At 50.8% G+C, this 21,194-nt stretch overlaps 8 protein-coding genes across 8 annotated transcripts; 3 read left to right on the top strand and 5 right to left on the bottom strand.

The window, feature by feature from the left end:
- Nucleotides 1-931: 931 nt before the first annotated feature.
- Nucleotides 932-1,451, top strand: EsH8_IV_000673 (histone-fold-containing protein; the record flags this gene model as incomplete). Its single annotated transcript, XM_083265563.1, has 3 exons — nucleotides 932-998; nucleotides 1,053-1,177; nucleotides 1,236-1,451. The coding sequence occupies 3 exons, from the start codon at nucleotides 932-934 to the stop codon at nucleotides 1,449-1,451; spliced, it is 408 nt and encodes a 135-aa protein (XP_083124458.1).
- Nucleotides 1,452-2,884: 1,433 nt separating this feature from the next.
- On the bottom strand, nucleotides 2,885-4,993 carry EsH8_IV_000672 (aminopeptidase P; the record flags this gene model as incomplete). Its single annotated transcript, XM_083265562.1, has 4 exons — nucleotides 2,885-3,310; nucleotides 3,373-3,634; nucleotides 3,734-4,823; nucleotides 4,918-4,993. 4 exons carry the CDS (start codon nucleotides 4,991-4,993, stop codon nucleotides 2,885-2,887), a joined length of 1,854 nt encoding a protein of 617 aa, XP_083124457.1.
- Nucleotides 4,994-6,328: 1,335 nt separating this feature from the next.
- Nucleotides 6,329-9,783, top strand: EsH8_IV_000671 (armadillo-type protein; the record flags this gene model as incomplete). The annotated part of the gene is made up of 8 exons (XM_083265561.1): nucleotides 6,329-6,370; nucleotides 6,426-6,607; nucleotides 6,663-7,004; nucleotides 7,068-7,200; nucleotides 7,270-9,055; nucleotides 9,112-9,296; nucleotides 9,353-9,633; nucleotides 9,699-9,783. The coding sequence occupies 8 exons, from the start codon at nucleotides 6,329-6,331 to the stop codon at nucleotides 9,781-9,783; spliced, it is 3,036 nt and encodes a 1,011-aa protein (XP_083124456.1).
- A 253-nt stretch (nucleotides 9,784-10,036) lies between these two features.
- EsH8_IV_000670 (tryptophan--tRNA ligase MSW1) lies at nucleotides 10,037-11,458 on the bottom strand (the record flags this gene model as incomplete). Its single annotated transcript, XM_083265560.1, has 5 exons — nucleotides 10,037-10,494; nucleotides 10,554-10,672; nucleotides 10,770-10,885; nucleotides 10,949-11,029; nucleotides 11,126-11,458. The coding sequence occupies 5 exons, from the start codon at nucleotides 11,456-11,458 to the stop codon at nucleotides 10,037-10,039; spliced, it is 1,107 nt and encodes a 368-aa protein (XP_083124455.1).
- Nucleotides 11,459-12,071: 613 nt separating this feature from the next.
- EsH8_IV_000669 (mitochondrial 37S ribosomal protein uS10m) lies at nucleotides 12,072-13,108 on the bottom strand (the record flags this gene model as incomplete). Its single annotated transcript, XM_083265559.1, has 4 exons — nucleotides 12,072-12,319; nucleotides 12,396-12,823; nucleotides 12,892-12,968; nucleotides 13,049-13,108. 4 exons carry the CDS (start codon nucleotides 13,106-13,108, stop codon nucleotides 12,072-12,074), a joined length of 813 nt encoding a protein of 270 aa, XP_083124454.1.
- A 458-nt stretch (nucleotides 13,109-13,566) lies between these two features.
- EsH8_IV_000668 (Fcf2 pre-rRNA processing-domain-containing protein) lies at nucleotides 13,567-14,370 on the bottom strand (the record flags this gene model as incomplete). Its single annotated transcript, XM_083265558.1, has 2 exons — nucleotides 13,567-13,947; nucleotides 14,167-14,370. The coding sequence occupies 2 exons, from the start codon at nucleotides 14,368-14,370 to the stop codon at nucleotides 13,567-13,569; spliced, it is 585 nt and encodes a 194-aa protein (XP_083124453.1).
- Nucleotides 14,371-15,712: 1,342 nt separating this feature from the next.
- EsH8_IV_000667 (histone-fold-containing protein) lies at nucleotides 15,713-16,879 on the top strand (the record flags this gene model as incomplete). The annotated part of the gene is made up of 5 exons (XM_083265557.1): nucleotides 15,713-15,797; nucleotides 15,914-15,927; nucleotides 16,009-16,062; nucleotides 16,125-16,793; nucleotides 16,850-16,879. The coding sequence occupies 5 exons, from the start codon at nucleotides 15,713-15,715 to the stop codon at nucleotides 16,877-16,879; spliced, it is 852 nt and encodes a 283-aa protein (XP_083124452.1).
- A 363-nt stretch (nucleotides 16,880-17,242) lies between these two features.
- Nucleotides 17,243-20,093, bottom strand: EsH8_IV_000666 (Rab GTPase-binding exocyst subunit SEC15; the record flags this gene model as incomplete). Its single annotated transcript, XM_083265556.1, has 10 exons — nucleotides 17,243-17,321; nucleotides 17,375-17,628; nucleotides 17,685-17,841; nucleotides 17,928-18,220; nucleotides 18,280-18,415; nucleotides 18,470-18,579; nucleotides 18,632-18,733; nucleotides 18,790-18,921; nucleotides 18,973-19,983; nucleotides 20,043-20,093. 10 exons carry the CDS (start codon nucleotides 20,091-20,093, stop codon nucleotides 17,243-17,245), a joined length of 2,325 nt encoding a protein of 774 aa, XP_083124451.1.
- Nucleotides 20,094-21,194: the final 1,101 nt, after the last annotated feature.

Raw genomic sequence — 21,194 nt, 5'->3', positions numbered from 1 at the left:
TCAATTAAAGGCGAGGTGTTTGGGGCGCTGAGGTAAGGCCTCGTTCGGTCTCAGTAGGGCAGGAGACAGTAGTGCGGTATGTGGTTTGAGCTATAAGGCAAGGCAGGCCAGGTACCGGAGAGGTGGCCTCTGATCGAACTCAACGTAAGTAAGGTGGCATCCGCAGTCGCTTGACATCTGCCGCCACCAATGGATAGTGCACCGTTCCTCTGTTGTGGGGACAGCTGGCGACGATGACGACTCAGGGCGGGGGTTCGCAAAGTTTAGACAAGTATGTACTTAACCATAACAGCCACATCCGGTAGCCAAATAAAAGTGTGAGTCTCCATCAAATGTGCCTTCCATGTCCCAAGCATAGCAGAAGATGCCACCTGTACTCAGTGCAAGGCTTGGGCTTCTCTGTATTTCCCTGTGTTTTCCACGCTCACCAGCCACATAGCTAGAGCACAGATACGTATCTGTACTAGTGCCCAACTCCGCGATCGACTCCGCTCCACAGTGTTGCTTCTCCAACAGACTCTATGCACTGTAGCAAATCAGACTGATGCGCGTGTGGTACGCGACAACGCGTCTCCGTCACATTACGACCCTGGTCGCAAAATTAGAAAATCGCGGGGCTGGCGTTCTAGTTAATTAGCCCCCTACCGCGCTTCGAATTCGTGTCAGAGGTTTGACATTCCGTCTGTTCCTTCACCAACAGCAATCCGTCGCAAACCAACTCTCGCGGACTTTGAAGCTTACCAGCACTACATGCAAATCTCAATTGATTCTTTTTTCCCCCCCTAACCATCTCTACCGCCGTCTTTGCTACTCTCCCTCAATTCGACCTCTCCCCTTCTCACGCCAAGGATATCGCTTCGCAGAGCCAGCTTGAGGTTACTTGCAGTTCGAACCCTCTACGTCACGCCTTCGAAAAATCATAGCTGCTGCCATGCCCCCCAAGAAAGCCAGGCAATCAGACCCTTCGCGACGGAAATCGCGTCAGAGCGACGTGCAACGTAAGTGAGACCCTGCTTGCTTTGCTTCCCAAGCCTAGCTCTAACCATTGACAGCCGGTGACCCAATTCCCAATCGAGGCAAGCGACGTTATCGACCTGGCACAGTTGCTCTTAGAGAGATCCGAAAGTATCAAAGCAACACGCAACTTTTGCTGCGCCAACTTCCCTTCTCTCGTCTTGTACGTTCTACAATCCACACTGGCTACAATGAGACAAGCGACTCTAACTCTTGACCAGGTCCGCGAGATTGCCGAGTCGGTGAGGCCCCGGGGCGAAGCTATGCGATGGCAATCACAAGCAATACAAGCACTGCAAGAAGCCGCCGAAGCCTTTTTGGTTCACCTCTTCGAAGACACCAATCTGTGTGCCATTCATGCCAAGAGAGTAACCATCATGCAAAAGGACATCCAGCTTGCCAGGCGGATACGGGGTGTCTGGGGTGGGCTGGGATGAGGCTACTGTTGTCATCGTTACACGGTCACGAGAATTCGCGAGCAGGCCATGTTCCTCAAGCTCCCGTCCTTACTAAAACGTCAAGTATGCTGTGCTCGTTGATGGATTCGCTGGCGAAACTTGCGCCAGCCTCAACTTGCGTTGGCATCTATGCGCTCATTTTCTTTTTCATGGTTGTAAGAATACCCAGGTCATTTGGGGCGGTAGTTTGGTTCGGAGTCCAAGGTGTTCGAGGGGTTCGAGGGGTTCAAGGTGTTCGAGGGGTTCAAGGTGTTCGAGGTGTTTTTTGCTTAAACTCAATTGGGAAGTTGTCCAGAAACAGCAGTGTATATATTCTGTAGACGGCAGTGGACAATGGTCCCTCTCACGGTATCCTGCTCTGTCACTGGGAAGCGTAAAGAAAGGACGCAATATCGGTTCAACCTGGTGGTACTGAATTCGGTCAAAGGTCTTGATTCAAAATGCAATTCCTACATATCATTACACGATGCGCAGGTTATTTCCTTGGCAACGCGGTGCATTTGTGGCCCACCAAAAGTGACCTCACAATGCTATTCCACAGTTGTCTTACGTCATTCACGCGGTTGCGGGATGCAATGTATATCAGTGCTAACGATTAATCAAGAACGTCAACGTGTTTGCAAAACCTCGCTTTGTCACAACACAGCATCACGCAGGCCAACTTCGTACCAGATTTTTACTATAAACGTTAACATTCCGTGCGAGACCAAAAGCTGTGTGATAAACACCACAGCGTATTTAGGGCGATTTCTCTTCAAATCCAATTTTATCCTGCCATCGTGAGACTGCCGACTTCGTCGCAACTCTTCTAAGGGTCAAAAATGAGCGGCCTTTTGTCAGCGAGACTGGCTGGTCGGCGCTTTGCGTGGCCCATCGGCACTGGCATCTGCATTGCGTATTCGCTACAGTGTCGACAAACGCCCAGCTATGTCAACTCTCATCTTGCCTCGACTACGTCGCCCACCGCTCGCGTACACAGCCGCACTTTTGGAGGGTTTACCCCTGACGCTATGAGGCAACTTTCAAGCGGTAGCCTGTCGGGTGGGTTCTGCGTGCTACAGTCGCCCAGTTACTTAAGTCCGTTTTGCTCACATCACCGCAGGTTTCGGCGCCGGCCTCCTGGTTGGCTTTCTGTCGCACACACTGGTTCTGCTCGCTGGTCTGGCCATGTTCACCTTCTACGTACTCACTTTCTTACCTAACTCATGCGTTTATGGAATTGGCTCGCATGCTAACCTAAGCCTTCGTAGCTTGCACATCGATATGACTTAGACCTATCTCGAATTCTGGGACTGAAAGGACGATTGAATAAGGCTATGTTGGGAAAGCCTTTTCATAATGCTGTATTTCGACTATCTTTTGCCGCCACCTTCACCCTCGCAGCCTTCGTCCGCTTCTAAGAACTTGCCTTTCTACATGGGTTGTGTCTCCCGCCTAAGCCACGCTAGGGTAAGAGGATCGTTCTGAAAGTAGTCCTTGGTCTTCTGAAAGATGTCCGCGTTGTGCGCATTGAGCCACGCCTTCTCCTCGGTGGTTAAGAGGCTGGATTCAATGAGGTTTTGGCAGTAAGGGACCATTGTAACATGCTCAAATCCTAGGTAGGGCTTGTCGCCAAAAGAATGCTTCGTCTTGACCTCCGTCACCATGGCAACGTTTTCGATCCGTATGCCGTATGACCCGTCTTCGTAGAAGCCTGGCTCGATTGACACAACGTTGCCCGGTGCGAGAGCCACTTCGGCAAATTGAACCCTGGTTCCGATTCCGATGGGGCCCTCGTGCACATTGAGGAACGATCCGACGCCGTGTCCTGTGCCATGGCGATAGTCGAGCCCCTCTTTCTGTAGCATAATTCGTATCAGCAACAATTTTACTGAGAATCAAACCCGTAGTTTCTACTGACCCACAAGTGCTGGCGAGCCAAGCAGTCGAGCGCGAAGCCCGTGGTTCCCTTTGGGAATACCGCTGTGTCCAATGCGATGTTGCCCTTGAGCACCAGCGTGTATGCAAGCTTCTCAGCCTCGGTAGGCTGCCCAAAGTGTAGCGTTCTCGTAGTATCGGTTGTTCCGTCAAGGTACTGAGCACCAGAGTCACATAGATAGATGGCAGTAGGATCCACCACAGAGCAAGCGCCACGCTCAGGTTTGTAGTGAATAACAGCGGCACTGAGGATGAGTCAGAGATTGACAATTGCATTAAATTTTGGACATCTGAAAGGGGAGGGAAGGGAGAGTGTTAGTCAGGGACGAAAGATGGCTACTCACTTTGCACCGGTAGAGGAGATGGTGTCAAAAGACAACCCCACGTAGTCCTTCTGCTTGGCACGGAACTGCTCAAGCTGGTCGGCTGCTTGAACTTCATCTAGCTTCACTTTCTTTGCCACCAGCTGATCTTCCAGCCAGGCAAAATACTCAATCAGGGCAGCGCCATCCCGAATGTGACAAGCCCTCATACCCGCCATCTCGTTCTTGTTCTTGACGGCCTTAGAGTCTCCGATAGGACTCCGAACCTCGTCAACCTGGCCATCTCCGCCGAGTGAACGCTTCAGGGCCCATGACGCCTTGTTAGAAATAATAAATCTCTTAGAGGATGTCCCAGGAGTTCCCACGGCCGATTTATCAGAAGTCCGCAATGCGCTGATGGCATCGAAGATCGCCTCGTATGGCTTGGCAGCAACGTCAATGCCCGCAAGGTAGGACCGAGTTTCATCTCCTAGCTTGGAGTCGTCAACATACAGAGTTGCCGAGTCGAGTGTTATAATGGCGTAGGAGAAGAAGACGGGGTTGTAAGGAATATCGCTTCCACGGAGGTTGAAGAGCCATGCTATTTCGTCTAGCATGGACACGACAAAAGCACCAGAATTTTTCTTGTCCAGCTCCTGTCTCAGCTCCTTCAGCTTGGTTTTGACATCCTTGCCGCTAAACTTCTCGGGCAGAACATTGACGGGGTTTTTGGGCCTTGCCGGGCGGTCTCCAGCCCACACAAGGTCGACCAGATTCTCTTCCAGGGGTAGCAGATCAGAACCGCCTGATCTCTTGATCTTTTCAGCAAGCTTCTTCGCCGTTGACCCCGTGATAAGTTCAGGATCAACGCCAACAACCTTTCCACCAGAGGACTGCTCAGCAGACCACTCCTGCCAAGTGGGGACGTCCTGGAGGCCTTGTTTCAGCAGTAGCCAGTTTTGGTCCAGCTGCTTGGACGCCTGGTTGAAATATCTCCCGTCGGTAGCTAGGGCAGCTTTGTCCAAAGTGACGACAGCGCAACCGGCAGAGCCACTAAATCCGGAGATAAACTCGCGGCGGCCATCGCAGCCAGCTATGTATTCGGAGGCGTGGGAGTCCTCAGAGGGAACGACTGTATGGGCGAGCAAAGAATCAGCTCAGCATCTATGCAGCACGCTGGCACTTTGGAAATGAGACGGGAACTCAATCATGTGTCCAGTGCATACCGTAGACGTCAACCTTGCGCTCCCTCATCAATTCCCTGAGCCTCGAGAGGCGATCAGTTGTGTCAATTCGCTCCATGTTGAGGGCTGATGTGTGATGCAATACTCGACGGCCAAGGCTAGTGGATGGTGAGTTACGAAACCAGGTAGATGGAGCCACAGAACGGCTTCGGCAGAGGTAATTGAAGACGGGCCGGAAACTGCTCCAAAGCATGAGGAGGGCAAATGATGAAGCGTCAGGAGGTCGCGCGCAATTACTTGACAGAAAGTTGGCTAGATACCTGATGTGGCTTGACTTGCATTTGGTGGGGGTGACGACTGGACGGGCAGCGACGGGATAGTAGAAGACAACTGATGGTGGGGACCGTGGGGTAGCTCCTGCAGAGGTGTCGCAGTACAAATGTACTTTTGATAGGTACCTTACTTTTTAGCGTCGTGCATAAAATGTGCTTCATCTTTGTAAGGTGCCGATGGATAGCTCCAGCTCGCATAACCAACACCAGAACACACTGCTCCGGCTGTTCTTCCTTTTGCTTCGGTAGAGAATAACTGGGCTGAGTCAAGTATTACAAGAGGCACCTCGCCTCAAACTCGTTCAATTCAGCCTACTATGTGTTAGTACCTGCTTAGGTATACTATGCGCTAGTTAGTACCTGCTTAGGTAGTAGTTGCTTATTCCATATTCGATAATGCCCCGCTCCAAACGGCCAGGTCAAAGCAGGGCGGCGTTTCCATGCCTGCGGCCTAGCCTGACACTGAATTCCGTCATTGTTAGGTACCGTTTCCTGCACCGTCTCCCGTCGTAACGTACCTACTGGTAGTCTCACCTACCTAGAGGCTAGAGACCAGCGGCTAGCAGGCTGACAATAAATACCGTATAATATTCTAACGCCTCCGTGCGGCTATGCCATCTTAGGTAACTAGGTGGCTCCGTTTGCCTACATGTTCTCGCTGTATCCGTACATTGGCCGTCCATGTCCAGGGTATGGAGCTGCTCTCGTCTTTCTTTTAGTTGCAAAACTACATTTTCACCTCTGGTCCTTCCATCACCATCATTTTCAACAGGCGGCAAGTTTCGTTCGCCGGAAGGCATCAGTCAAAATAAAGTGTGTCGCTTTTAACTCTTTATTTCCGTCATTTCCAGCAATACGACTTGTACTTCAACCTACCTACCTAGTCGGTACCTTGATTCTTAGAGCCACGCCCGCCCAATTCGTCACTGAACCACTCAACTGGCATCACCTCTGTGCCCTCTCACCCACTCACCTCCCACTTGCATCTATAACCCTCGTACGTGACCTTCCATCATTCACCGAAGTGCATCCGGTGGACGCCAACCCCATTCCGCTGGGCTGATCCGAGATCCATCATGAAAAGTACATTTGTGTCGTTCGACAGTTCATAATTTCGCAATATGGAGGGCCACTTACCCTCAACAATTCAAGAGGCTGAAGCCGTAAGTCATTTATCGCCCTTGCTCCACTTCACCTGAGCTGACTGTCTTCAAAAAGTTGGTTTTGGCTCTTTATCAGCCGGCACCCCCCGAAGCTATTGCGCGAATTCAAGAGACTCTGCATCGTATGCAGAGATCGCCGTCCGGCTGGTGGATCGCCCGCGACCTTCTCGGTCATGTTGATGACAAAGTCAAGTTTTTTGGCGCCCTCACTCTAATTGTCAAGTTGAACACCGAGAGGCAAGTTCCCCAAGCAAATATCTACCATTTGCAGAAACTAACACCTAGGACACAGCTCATCTCTCTCAAAGGAGGATGCATCAGAGTTGTTGCAGAATCTTGTGGGCTGGTTTGTCAAGTCGCTAGACGATGGCTCCGGTGCTATGGTGATCAGGAAGCTCTCCTCGGCTTTGGTCACTTTCTTCCTTTGTTTTCCTGCTCAATGGGTGCTCTGCATCCGGCACCTATGCTGTTCCCTATCCGAGGGGGCTTCCCTTTCTCAAGAACAGGTTGGCGAGTCGGTTGACCTATCAAGTGTTCTTCATGCGCTTCATCCTCGCAAAGTTCAAGCTGCACTGTGGTTCTCAGGGACGCTAGTGGATGAAGCAGTTAAAGTAGAAATGAACTCGGCTAAATAGTAAGTGCGCTGCGAGTCTTTGGCGGCTTTGAATTTTCTCTGTCCCAACTAACGAGCCGATAGCATGGGTTTATTCGAATCCCTTACACGCAACGTTCCAGACGCTTTAGCTTTAATGTCTCATGGCTTCGGCCGCCATACTTCTGCGAGTCCTATAAATGACGGTATTCAAAAAGACTCGATAACATGCTTGCAGGTAAGAAGTACTCTGGCCCCAACGAGTCAACCATCTGCCAATTGCACTAGCTCACTCTCTACTACTTAGTCATGGGTCTGGTTCTCCCAAAGAGTCTCAACACACAACGATGAGCTCGTTAACTCTCTACGTATATTGGTACAGCCTACGATAGCTGCATTGGGCGATGAAGAATTGTATGAGGTGGCCGTGGAGCTTCTTTCCGACATACTGACCAACTACTCTGGCTTCTTAACAGAGGATCATTATGAGTCTCTCTTTTCCCTATACGAGACTCAGTGGTCTCAGGAGCGGTACCGACGTCTGGTCGATGGAGACTTTGACTTCGATTCCGTCCAATTTGGGCAACTCATGATCGCGCTTGGTGATTCCAAGGTTCAGAATCTCATATACAGTGTAGATGGCAGATCAACGCGCTTTCTCGCACGTCTTCGTGGTCTGCTCTCTGCCCATGGATACCCTGTCAGCGAAGACAAGATATTTGTCCCTGCTCTCGAGTTCTGGTCTACCTATGTTGAGACTTTGACGGACTGTATCTATTCAGAGGAAGAGAATTCGAAAACCTGGGTCTCTACGGCCACATCGCATGTTCTGGAGGCAGTGTCAACTGTTTGGCAGCGAGTGGCATACCCAGCACCAAATGTTCTTGCTGAATGGGACTCGGCCGATAGGGCAGGGTTCAGCGATGCAAGAAAGGATGTTGCCGACCTTCTTCAGTCGACATTCACAGTGACGGGGCCGCCGTTGATCTCGACGTTCGCAAATCTGACCCTCCAGTCTTTGTCGCCCAATTCTTGGTCGGATCTTGAGGCAGCAGCCTTCTGTCTAGGGTCACTTGCCGACTGCGTGGCTGGTGATGCTAGATGTGACAACACACTCAGGGCAGTATTCTCCTCACCCCTTTTCGACCTTTTGCAAACCTCGCGGGATACAATGCCAGGTCGCACACGCCAAACCTGCATATCTTTAATTGAGCGTTACTCTGATTACTTTGAGCGGGAAACACAAAGTCTCCCCGCCGCTCTTAGTCTACTTTTCTCTGTTCTAGCCGACCCTTTGCTGGCTGGGCCTGCCGCGAGGTCGATCCAAAGACTCTGCTTTTCATCACGATCTATTCTGGCCTCCGAGGCAAGTGCGTTCCTGAGTCAATACCAAACCATTGCAGCGCAGAGTCAGCTGGACTGTCTGGCTGGCGAGCGAATCATGGGAGCTATTGCCGCTGTGATACAGGCCGTGCCGGATGAAGACGTCAGGCTGGGTCACCTTGAAGCCTTGCTCTCATTCGTCCAGCACGATACTCGCAAATCGATGCAATTGCTGACGTTGCCCAAACTCTCGAGCGATGCACTGGGCAATGCTCTAGACATCCATCGCTGTTCGACGTTGACTGAGCCGTCTGAGCTACCTCTCCATATGGCTTTGAAAGCATTGAGATGCCTGATTAGCATTGGGAAAGGTCTACAGGCCCCAAGCGATTCGCCCTTCGATCTAGACAACGAGAACGACAACGCACCATCCAATCAACGCTCAAGACTTGACCAGACACAGTCGGCAATAATGTCCATGATCGTCCAACTTCAGAGCTCATTCCCGCAAAGCGGAGAAGTGGCCGAGAGTGTTTGTAACATTTTCAGAACAGGGTTTTCTGAGTTTGAAGCTGGCCCCTTTGTTTTCCCTCCGAGACTCGTCTGTGATTATCTTACACGGCAAACGTCTCAGACGCCTCGAATCGGTCTATTTGTGAGCACCGCTTGCTCCTTTCTTAGCTCCCTGAGAAATTTGAAACGGGTTGATGTGGATGATATCAGGGCAAAGCTTCTCGCGTGGGTTATCTGCCTACTCCAGCAACTACCTGGTGAGGAACCTTTTAGTCTGTCTCAATAACTACTGCTAATCAATCCGATGGCACAGAACCGGAGAATGACACAGAGTTGGCGCAGAACGGCATCGAGTTCGCCAACCGACTGATCTCGCGGGAGCCGGCTGCCCTACTTCATCCTGATTGTCTTCCACTCACAGAATTCTTCTTCATGTATGCCTTACGGGTACTGGATGGGCGTGAGCCCCTGCCGAAGGCGGCGGCTGCTGACTTCTGGGTTTGTTTCTAGAAACTAGAATCATACAACTTTCAACATGCTAACGAAGAACCCAGGCAACATTCATGACATTGAAGCATATGGATCAAGGAGTTCAAGAAAGGATAGATCACGCCATCACTCAGTTGGGCCCGTTGCTCGCGCAGTCCATTATTCGTAACATTGGTGGAAACGCCTCAAGGAGCGAACTCGACAGGCTGAGTGAACCTCTAAAGAAGATGGTAAGCCAACATGCGAAGGCTCGTATCTGGCTTGAGCAGGCTTTATTCGACCCTTCGTTCCCTGGCCAACAGGTTTCCGGGGAGGATAAGACGGGTTTTCTTAAGAAGATCATCAAGTGAGTTTGGCTGGCATCTTAGTAGCAGGAGTCATAAGTGCTAATCCACCTAACCTTGACTTCAGTCTCAGGGGTGCAAGAGGAACAAACCAAGTTGTACGAGAGTTTTGGTTGGCTTCGCGAGGATCTAAGTTCGCATACGCCTCTTAATTCAATTCTGCAGGTAGATCTCACCGCCTCAAAACGAAGGCGGGTGGGCTTATGCAACTGACCTATCATCCAAGACTTTGCAGTTTACATTTGGCAGTCATCAACGGCCCATGAAACCGTTAGACTAGCTCTATGGATATGGAAAAGCGTATCATACACAGTACACCGTCTTATACAGAGGTTTCTACGCGTGCTGCAGGCCATGAGGGTTGTAGCGAGAAGGATATCGGCGACAATTGGATCCCAAAGTTACCTACAGCCCAGTAGCTTCTCTTACGACTGCCATCGTTTCCTCGGCGCTGGCACGGGCCTTCTTGGCCCCCTTGTCCTCAACAACGTCGATATATCTTCCCTCGTCTGCCGACAAAAGGTCGATGTAGCGCTCGCGGATGCCGGCTAGCCCTTGTATGACGGCCCCGGAGACCGTTTGTTTGAGATCTTTCAAAGAAGCCTGCGAAAGGCGTTCAGCAAGTTCTCCCGGGGTTCTTCCCTGAACATCAAAAATAGATAGGATCTCCAACAGATTTGATACCCCCGGCCGATTGGTCGGGTCATAAGAGACATGGTTGGAGGAGTCTGTTAAAGAGCTCATGATTTTTTTGTGAATATCGTCGGGCGTGTCGGTGATGAGAATGCGTGACTTCGGGTCGACGGCCGATTTTGACATCTTTTGAGTTGGCTGTTGTAGCGACATGACCCGACGTGTCGTAGCTGTATCTCGTCAGAAATTGGAGCTTTGTTAATGTATGGGGAGAGGAGGATGGATATACATGTTATAGTCTCAGGGGATACCAGGTGTGGGCCGTAGGCGTGGTTAAAGTTCGTGACGCATTCACGAGCAAACTCCAAGTGCTGCCTTTGGTCATCGCCGACGGGGACATGAGTGGCACTGGAATCCAAAGTCAGTAACCGGCTACGCTCTAGATCCCCGTAACTAGAGACGGTGGCAAGAGATGAGAGCTACGACTAGCAGGTGTTTGACGTACCGATGCACGAGGATGTCTGCAGCCTGGAGCACAGGATACGAGAACAAGCCAAGCTTTAAGGAAGTCTTGGCTCCTTCATCGAGAATTGTGGCGTCGGAAGAGAGCGACAGCTTGCTCTAGCAAAGGGTTATGACCTGAGCTAACGAGCAAAAAATCGAGGCAAAGACAAATCATCTTACCTTCCATTGTGTCATACGCGACAGGTAGCCCATGGAAGCTGTACAGCTCAAGATCCACATGAGTTCCGGATGAGCCGTGACCTGTGACCGGCGTTGTTAGTTTCTTGAAAGTTCGGATAAATCAACTGAAAGGAAGTATGAATGAGTGGTGGTAAGCGCAGGGTGTGCGTCTCATACCGAAGACTGGTAGAACAACGTCGAGCGTTCGGGGTCGATGCCGACGGCCAGCAATGCGGCCAACGTCTCTCTCTTCCACTGCCTCAGTTGCTTTGCTTGTTGAGGCACGGTGATGGCATGTAAGTCGACAACGGAGTAGATGAGTTTGCAACGGTCTGCCGGCTCGCTCTGGAGCTGTACCCACTGCCGGATGGCGCCAGCATAGTTGCCCAAGTGCGGCGTCCCCGTAGGTTGTATGCCCGAAAAGATAACCCTTTGCTTCTCGGACGAGATGCTGCGCCGTGAATTTGAGATCCTGAGTCGGCAGACTCCTGGTCTCACCTGCCGCCACATAGGGTCTGATTGAATACTCGAACGTGAGGTGTCCGAGCTAGCGTTTTGGTGAGGTCGAGTCTTTATGAAACTCTTGTTGGTTCTGTTCACTCACCTTCGCCCGCGGCAATGGTAACTAGTCGCAATCTTACCAGGAAAGGAGGGTGTCAAACAATGCCGTATAATTTCGGGGTCTCATCGAGTCCATGGAAGTTGTCGCATGCTGCTAGGATGGACTGACCTTACCAGATATTAAATTTAAAGAATGCTCAATAAGGTATTATTGCTATATCGGGGTATTGTGCAATCACACCGTGCAAGCTGTCTGCGATTTGATCGCCCCTACACCGTCAGGAGGGTAATATACATCAAGAATGGCGACAGAGGTCATATGGCCATGGGACCTCCGGTCAATGCGGTACAAGTACATTGTTCATAGATGACCCTCCCGGCGGAGGACATCGCCTTGCTTTGTTAAGATATACAGAGGGTATGAAAACCCCTTTCCAACTATGTAGTACAAGTTGACTGAGTAGCGACCTCACGTCATTCCAAGTTCAATTGTCTCCCCTCTCCGCGCAACGTCCGACGCGAGAAAGTGGTGTTCGATTCGTCCTTCTGACAGTCCTTCGACTTAAGAGGTTTCGGTCCCCGCCTCCACCGCCTTTCTTTTGAGCGCCTCCTCTCGCTTGTGTTGGCCCTCGACAAAACGTCGCTCACCCTCTGCTCTCTTGCCGCTATCGGTATCAAATCTTGCCCTAGCCAGAAATTCCTCCACCTTTTCAATTGTATCCAGGTTCCTGGTCTGACCAATGTGGCTCCACTTGGACTCGATCCCCTTATGGACATCCTCGGTTATGGTCTCCATGGACTTGCCAACACCTAGGAAAAGTCTATGTTAGTGCCAAGAATGTAAAAGCAGACACAATTTCGCCTGTGGTGTATGAACTCCATGTACCTAGCTTGCCAAAGTCCCATACATTGGCCTTCATGCCGATGCCATAGTATGCGTGCTTCTGCAGGAAGGCTAGCCATAGCTGCACCGTCTCAGGGTTTCCGTCACGGATCTGAACCAGGCGACGCATCGTAACACGCTCAAAGTTCTCCTGTGACTTCTTGAAAATGAAACTACTCCGGGGCACCGTCCATCGCTCAGTGATTCGGGGGAGCGGCACGGGGCCGAAGGCCGGGAGCTTGAGGTAGTAGGCTGCGCGGAGGGCAAAGTCGGCGAAAAACTCGAGGTTCCTCAAACTGTATGATCGCAGCTGAAGATCGCATGAAGGGATGCCATATTCGGCCTCACGTCGCAGGGGCTGTAGGTAGAGGGCCTGGATGCTTCGGGGGTATCTCAATTCGCCTTCCTTGGTCTCAGCAAGGACTTGATCTCTAGGGTGATAACAGGTATTAGCACATAGACCACGACCAACACTTCGAGGTTCACGTGGCCGTCTTACGCAGATTTGGACTTGCTCGGGGGTTGTTGCGTCTCTGTGCTAAGGCACCGGCTCCATGGCTGTAGCTGGATAATGGCCTGCCAAGTCGAGTTTACATTTAGCTGGAGAACTATTTCACTTCGCCCCCAATGGGGTCGCAGAAACATTGGGAACGAACCTTGTGCGCTGGTCGCGCCGTGAAGCGGGTTGTTGGCCGCAATAGCAATGATACGCGCATCGTCTCTCATGGGTGACAAGACGCCTTGGATTGAAGCAATAGGTCGATGCGAAGGGATCTAAGAATCGTACCTAAGCCTGTAAAATCTCGTGGTATCCATATATTATTTAGTTACAAGGTAAACTTGAATTCATTTTTCGTTTACAACGATATGCTTCATATCATGCGTAACCTCTTATATCCTTAATTTCTCGAATGTCCTTCTCACTCGTTGACACGACCTGTCTCTTCTCCCTCGACTATGCCTCTTCCAGTGCTCCTATCCTGCCGACTCAATGTCTGCTCATTCTGTTTAGCGAGACATAGTTGATTGTTGTTTGAAGAATAGACATGGACTGTTATAACACCCCGAGTCGTAACAATTGCACTCGCCTCTACGAGCGTCACACAATGGTTAACGGGAACACCCAAAGATTATAACAATGAAATATGAATGTATGATTTGTGATTCTTTCTAACTAATGGCGGTTCCGCCGGCGGCGCTCTATCAATTTCTTGTAGGATGCCTTCCTGCCGCTCGCTTTTTTCACCTGGATGTCCTCGTATTTAGATCTGAACTTGCCCGAGGCATTTTCTGCACTCAGCAGCTCATCCACGAGCGTCTGTTTCCTCTCTTTGCGCGTCAATCGGGCGCTGTGGAACTCGGTAGGGCCCTCAACGATGCGTCCAACATGGGCGTAACGAGGCATCTTGGCCTTGAGTGACTCCTTCTTGTAGTGCCGCTTGGGATCAATGGCAGTTCCTCTCATATGTAGGATCTGCAGGTCCCGTTTCAGGTCGGGGTCATTGGGGTCCGTCTTGGGGATCCCAAACCAGCCTGGGCCAGCATTGTCTTGTGTCTGTCATTTGCTATTAGCTACGGTTCCATAATAGGTCTGCAGTAACGGTGTTTTGACATGGAAGGTTCTCGTCAGAGTAACTATGAAAATAAGAAAATCATGTTGGCGTGGTGCAGTAGCCCAAGACGGGCACCGTCACCACATCAAGAAATTAAGCAAGGATTGCTTATCATCAGGAGAAGAGGCAGGGTGTGGAGGGAGCATATGTAAAACACGTACCTTGTCTTCCGCTGGCCTAGGATCGCGAAGCGCGAGGCTCTTTTGGTCTTGCGCTTTGGGCTGAGCCTTTGAACCCAGAATTGGATCGGCGGGCGCAACCGCGATCAAGCTGCAATCCTTTGGCCGCGACGACTTCTTAGTCGCTAAGCGACTTGCCGCTTCTTTCAGGAGTTCATCAAGACGCTCATCGCACAACTCTGGCATAGCGGTGAAGTGCGATTGAACCGTAAGAGTTGGAAGGGGACTCGAAGTCGAGTAGAGACGGTCGAAGGGAAATTCGAGGAGAGTGGACGCGGAAGGGAATTTTTTTTTTCTCTTAAAGCTTCAGTGGGGCAGGATGGACTTGGGGTGGGGACGAGGAACACCCACGACGCTAAGAGGTATTAGGTAAAGTCATCTAGCGAAGTATGCGTAGACAGAGCCTTTCCCATTCGCGTATTACGTAGCCATGCTGTGACCCCCTAGTGTGGCTATTACTGTGGCTGTGTTCGATGTCGGGCAATGTATCTCTCGGTCCTTCAGGTGCCTTGACTACCTATTGTGCTCCGTAGGGTTGGGCGCAATGCACCACACCACACCTCACCTTGAGAGCAGTGTTCAAGCAGTAGGTGCCTTTAAGCCTCAAGGCAACGTTCGAACAAGGGTCTCAACCACGTCAATCTCTGGCTGTGTGCTTGCGTCATTTGGGGATGCAACCGACTGACCAACCGTACCTGAAAGGCCAGTATGATAAACACATCACCAAAGTCATAAGGCGGTCGGGTTCCATGGAGGCAGGCTAAAAGACCTGGCCGGTGGGTGCCCAACGTATGCGACTGTGCTTTAATGCTGTGTCTAGACACTATTTCTCCCGATGTACCTCAATGTAATTGCTAGGTAGCTTGAGATGCGTTGTGCTGACCCATCTTAGGTAAGTATGTGACTTGAGTACGACCTATCAATCGCCAGGCTACAAGGCTGCCAGGCCGGAGCGCCTCACCACCACGCCCGGGCCTTGCACAAAAAGCCTGCAGCAGATACTTACAAGATACCTTGGCTTACCTATGTGGTGGGTTTTCCTTCCCTATTAAGATGACCATGGAGCCCGCCCGGCCCCAGCCATCTCCAACTCCAAGTCGCGTCACCTTACTTCCCGTCGTCAGCCAATTTGGAATCGCCCATCGCAGCATCAATCTGGTAATTCTCCGCGCACCGTGGCATTTTCACCACCATCAATTTCGCCTAATAGACTTCCCATTGCCTTGTACGGATACAAACGCGGAAAAACTTGATACATTCTTGCAGCTTGGTTAGCCGAGGAGCACAGAGTCACTACCGGACAGCTCGAGCACACTGCCCTGCCGGTTAGCTCCAATAGCCACTCCACTACCTTTTCCGAACGACGCGAGAGCAACGAAACCCCGACCCCACGCGCCTCATTCGCGACTCGCCCTCCACATCTTGACCGTTTTCCAGAAGAGGTGCTTCCAGCCTTGGCCTACAATCGCAGCACCTGTTATTGCTACTTGCCTCGCCACGACGACCATACTCGAGCTATACATTCACCATGGATCCTCAAAACCAATCCGGCTCCCATACCCAACAGGGCCGTCCTCAACCTGTCTACGACACGACTCATGGTGGCCATTATGGTAAGCAGAGAAGAAACTCGCATGCGCAGCGCGTGCTTTTGCATGCGAGCCACTGCCTGTTCCTTTACTTCACATTCTTCCTATCGTTCTTTTACTGACTTTTACCCCTCACTTAGGCGCGAGCGCAGCGGTTCGTATTTCCTCCTCGCCTTAGCCATGGAACTCACCGATATTTCTATATAATTCGACCGACCGCTAACTCTGTCCATAGCTCTCCGCTCAGGGTTTTGCTCCAGCTGAACTTTACACCGGTCCATGGGCCAATGTGCGTACTGTTTTGACCCCAACGGACGCGTGACATGCCCAACTGACTGACGCGCCTCGTAGGTCCACCAAGGCTTGACTGGACAGTACAAGGACATCTTGACAACTTATTGGCAGCAAACCATCAACCACCTGGAAAGCGACAACCATGACTACAAGTTGCATCAGCTGCCCCTGGCTCGGATAAAGAAGGTCATGAAGGCCGATCCTGAAGTCAAGATGATCTCCGCCGAGGCTCCAATTCTTTTTGCCAAGGGTTGCGATATTTTCATCACCGAGCTCACAATGCGCGCCTGGATTCATGCTGAAGAGAATAAGCGACGGACCTTACAGCGGTCTGATATTGCATCTGCGCTAGCCAAATCCGACATGTTTGATTTCCTCATCGACATTGTTCCGCGAGAAGAGGCTTCGTCACATGCCAAGAGGACGGCCGGCCAAGCAGCGCCTGCTCCCCAGGGCGTACCGGCTCAGGCAGCCTCCCAAATGCCCGGCCAGCATGGTTCCATCCCCCAGGCAGCCAACCATTCTACTTCCTCCCACCCCATGGCGGCAACCGACTATGGCCTAGCTGGCCATGCTCTTGGCCCCGATCAGGATTATCGCCAGAATCCTAACATGTATGCTGGTCAGGTACAGCCCGGCCCTTCGGCTCCCTATGGCCAAGCTCAACAACCCATGTACGGCGAGATTGAGGGCATGTATGGATACGGGGCGATGCAGCCTCAGCAGGTGAGCAGTCCATGTTTCTTGGCGGGTTTGCGAAAATGTACTGACGGGCTGTGTAGCCGCCTATGTCCTCTGAGGAATTTGAGTAGACGGCGCTTTGCCCAAACTGCATAGATATGTAGGATGGAAGCCGGATTTTCCGCTGCAGCAGCTGACGGAAAGAGTCTTGAGTTTAGTTTCGATTTGGGTTCTGGCGTCGCGGCGTTTAAGGCATTATTAAAGACGAGAGACATGATGACGTTAAAGCACCGAATCTGTAAGCGCTCAACAAATTGCTGCAATTGGAATTGCTGGAGTGCGTAGAAGACTTGGCTCTCTGCAAGCCAGTCTAGTGACGTGCAAGAGAGAATACAAATGTTTCATTGCTTCAGTCAACAAGCCGCGAGCACAATACTCGGTCGGCTGTCCAGCAGTCCGCCATCTTCCAACATCCGCTGCAGAGTAGTAGTCACTCACTTCATCATGCCGAATCGTGAGGAAAAGTTGGCGAGTGGGGCGCTACGACTGGGGCCTTGGGCATTGGAGGTGAGCCTGTGGACTTGTCAGTCTCTGGGTTCAAGTTGCGCTATAGATATCTGGTATACTTCTCAAGAAGGATCGGGCCATTCAGGGCGTCGACACGTCCAAATTTCTTATTGCGGATAGAAATATCGAAGAATTCGTCGTGATTGTCGGATTGCATGAGGTTGACGGTTTGCTGAAGTTCGTCAAGATTTTCTCGAAGCATCGCTCCATTCTCTAGACTGTCGACAAATTCCGTCAGGTACTGAACATCTTTGGCCAGTGCTGCAACAGCATTGGTGTTGATGTGCTTGACGTCGGGAGACAGCGGCAACGCCTGCGTAACATACGTTAGTGAAAAGGACTGCAGGGGCAGTACAGGGAGAAACATACCAATATTTTGTTGGCGGCATGGCTGAGAGCGTCAAAATATATAAGTTCTTTGATCTCCCTTGGCAGGCCCAAAAGTGTTGAGTTCATGATATTTGAGAGGTACCGGGTCATGGTTTGCATATAGCTGCTTGGGTCGGGAGACAGCGTGGTTTCCATCCTATATGGCATTGTCAGATTAGATCATATATGTGTACTAGTGACTATCGGCGAGGCCAATATTTGTTTAACCGAACTTGCACATACCAGTCATATTCAGCAGTGTCCACGAGGTCGTCAATCTTGGAGTTGACAAGCTCGAAAATGCGCTTCTCGGCCGTCTTCTTGTTGTTCCTGAATTCTTCCGTAGCAATGAGTGTGACAGGACCACCAGCTGATGTAGACGATCTTGCTCGGATGAGGAGCTGTTCAAGTTCCTGACAAGCAGCTTCGAAGTGCTCAAGGTTAATGAGGATCTGCACGATCTGCCCTAGGTATTGCGAGCTCAACCTTTCGACAAGAGACTTGCAGACTTTCTCTGTCAGCAACTCATCAAGTGACTACAGGGTAACAATGGTTAACGAAGTTGCCATATGCTGAGGGTAGTTGGGGTTTCTACTTTGCGGAGCGTCTCGTCGATAATATTGGGATGCTGGAAGTGGTCGTCTGAGAAAAAGTAAAACTGGTTTAAAAAGTTCCGAATATCGATACAGCAGAGTGGGTACATCTGCGAGAATGGCAAAACGCAGGGGAAACTGGGATCTCGTCAGTGACACAGGACACGGATTTCAAGTGGCCGCAATCTTCACCTAAGCTCCTCCAACGATTTTTCATGGGAGAACCAGCTGACGTTGACCACTTTCTCGTACTCCTCACGGGTGTTGATAGCCATAGGCATGTAGTCGTCGGTCGAGACAATCTAGTTTCGTCAGCCACGCAAGTTGTCGCAAGAGAGCAAGATGGCGCCTTACCTCTTGGAAGTCTTCGCTAAACCGGCGTTTCAAAAGCTCGGCATATTTGTCGAACAATGTGAGGAGGAAATTGTCGAGCATGGACACAGAGTAGCCCCAACCCTAGTAAGCTTACGTGTTAGACCGCGTTAGAATGAGGAAAGAACAATATTGAATACCTCCATGGTTTGAATGAAGAGAGCTATGACGCCCTTGATCTTGAGAAGGACTTCGGCGTTGCTGACTTCATCCAATGCCTGGGAGGTGAGGTTGATGGCCGTGTGGCACATGGAGTCCCAGAGCTCATCCACCTAAGCGTATGTTAGCACCTGCGCAGACCTGTTTGGGTAGCTTGGGCCTACATCAACAGCAGATCTCAAATGAGGTGCGCGCCGCATCGTCGCCTTTTCGATAATTGCGAAACCAGCAATGCCCTCAAGAAGACTGCTGAGTGAGGACTCGTCGTCCGCCACTAGTCCAATTGTGCTTGGCAGGAGCAAGTCTTTCTGCTGTCGACGTGTTGTAGCATATTCGGCACGAAATTTGTCAATCTGACGTAGAGCTTCATGAATATGTAGACATTCAAATAATGGCGTGAAGTCAACATGCAGCTCCTCGTTGTCAAGCACGTCGAACTCCTCACTCTCGTCAAAGACGAGCTCAATAGACGAGTTAAGTCTGAAATTGTTCAGATAGCTGTCACGTTCTACGCGCTCTCTCTGTCTCGCCCTTCTAAGTTCGGTGTGATAGAACGCAACCTCGCCAAGGAACTGTGAGGTCTCGCGGATCCGAAACAGCCAGGTGTTGAGGTCTGTCATTACGGCTTCGGATATGATTTTCTGAGACGCCGGTATTGACTTTTGGATCACGTCGGCTAGCTTGTGTTGGGTTGCGTACTTGTTCTGAATAGTCGGTATCAGATGCTCGTTCTGTAAATCCTCGAGGGACTTGAGCGCTGCGTAGTACTTCCTTTGGCGAATCAGGTCGTGTGCGTGGTTAACGGCATGTAGGATCTTGAGAGACTCTTTCAGGGCGTCTGAAGCATCTGCAATATTTTGCCGTACGGCCCTTGTGTTGACAAGGGCTTGTTTCTGATCGGCAAGTTTCTCGGTGCTGGCTTGGATTGACTGGTTCAATCTAAGTATTTCGGCTGTGAGAGCCACAGTGCCTTCGCGGACGCTTTGCAACTGGTTTACCGAGCCTAGAAACTCTTCATGTTTCGTCAGGCCTATTCTCTCAATATCGGACTCTCTGTCTTCGGCGTATCGGGCGAGGTTTTGCAGCAGCGAAGGGGTTCGATTTGAATTGGAGGCATCTTTGAGGACAGGGATGAGTTGGTCCAGGAAGTCCGAATCTGACGAAGTCAGAATAATCTGAATTATTCCAGGTCAGCTTCATTGGGGTCTAAGCACATTCAAGGGCCATATTCAACCTGCTGGACGGCTGCGCCGTAATCATCGTAGGTCTGCGGGCGCCGTGGCATTTTGGGCCATGACCCTCACGATCCTAATTCAAGCACTTGAATTATGATGGAATCGGCAATTTTTCTGAGACGGGTTTGTATTATCGATGGTGCTTTGGGTTTGTAGCTGAAGGGTGCGCTCGACTGCGTGGATGTAAGGTACACAAAAGGGCTCAAGGTGGGAGTGTGAAGCTCGTTGGTGATGCCGGACAACCTGGAACATGAGGCTCTTTAGTGGATCTCGCTTGCCTAGTGCCGCTAATGCAGGTGCATGGGCGGCCATCCTAGCGGTGCCGCTGCCCCATATGTGTTTCCTGTGCAGCGCGGCTGGTGGGGCTCTTCATTGGGACCATCATGTTGTGCAAGGGACATGCTAAACTCCATCTTGCTTCCCATCACCCACGACAACTTCATCACTGGTTTGTTGCAATTCTTTGACTCTTCTATTTACTGCTACCTCGCACATCATATGGAATCGATATATTTGTCTTTATAACAGTCTGGGCAGCGTCTTTGTTCGCAAGACAAGGCGGTTGCCCTCCAAGTGTATATGCCGCGTGGTTTTGGGCATGTCAGTCAAGCAAGCATTTGTTCATGAGTACACCAATTTATCGAATATATTGACTGCTTTCGGTGGCAAATGAACCATGCTGAGATCTTTCGTCACAGCTTGCTATTTATCTTAACGTAGTTGATAATAACCCCCCTCCCCAGAATGGGGATGTCTGATGGTATGACAATGCACTCCAAGTCATTGCCGTTGAATGACAATTGAGCTAACTCCTATTCCAGGTCTCATCTTCATGGGTTATATTCTCCATAGCCACATTCGGTGATTTCTAGAATAATAGACGGTGCCTTGTGACTTGAGCTGACCGAAGCGACGATCGACACATGAGCCGTGACTTCATAGAACGTCTTGGTGCCTTCTATTAGGATGCAGCGTTGGTGAATTAGTAATTACCCAACGAAACAGAGCATGTATGAGGTTCGATCAGGTAGAGAAGGCCGAAGTAGATGGTTCCGCTACAGTTCAGCTCTTGCCTTCTTCACTGGGAGATTCTACGTAAGGAGAAAGGCACCTAGAGTGGTTGCCCTCCTGCACACTTCACAGCTCTAAAC

The sequence above is a fragment of the Colletotrichum jinshuiense genome, chromosome 4 (genome assembly GCF_051148585.1).
Source record: "Colletotrichum jinshuiense chromosome 4, complete sequence".
Classification (NCBI taxonomy): domain Eukaryota; kingdom Fungi; phylum Ascomycota; class Sordariomycetes; order Glomerellales; family Glomerellaceae; genus Colletotrichum; species Colletotrichum jinshuiense.
This window is presented reverse-complemented; position numbering and strand designations above follow the sequence as displayed.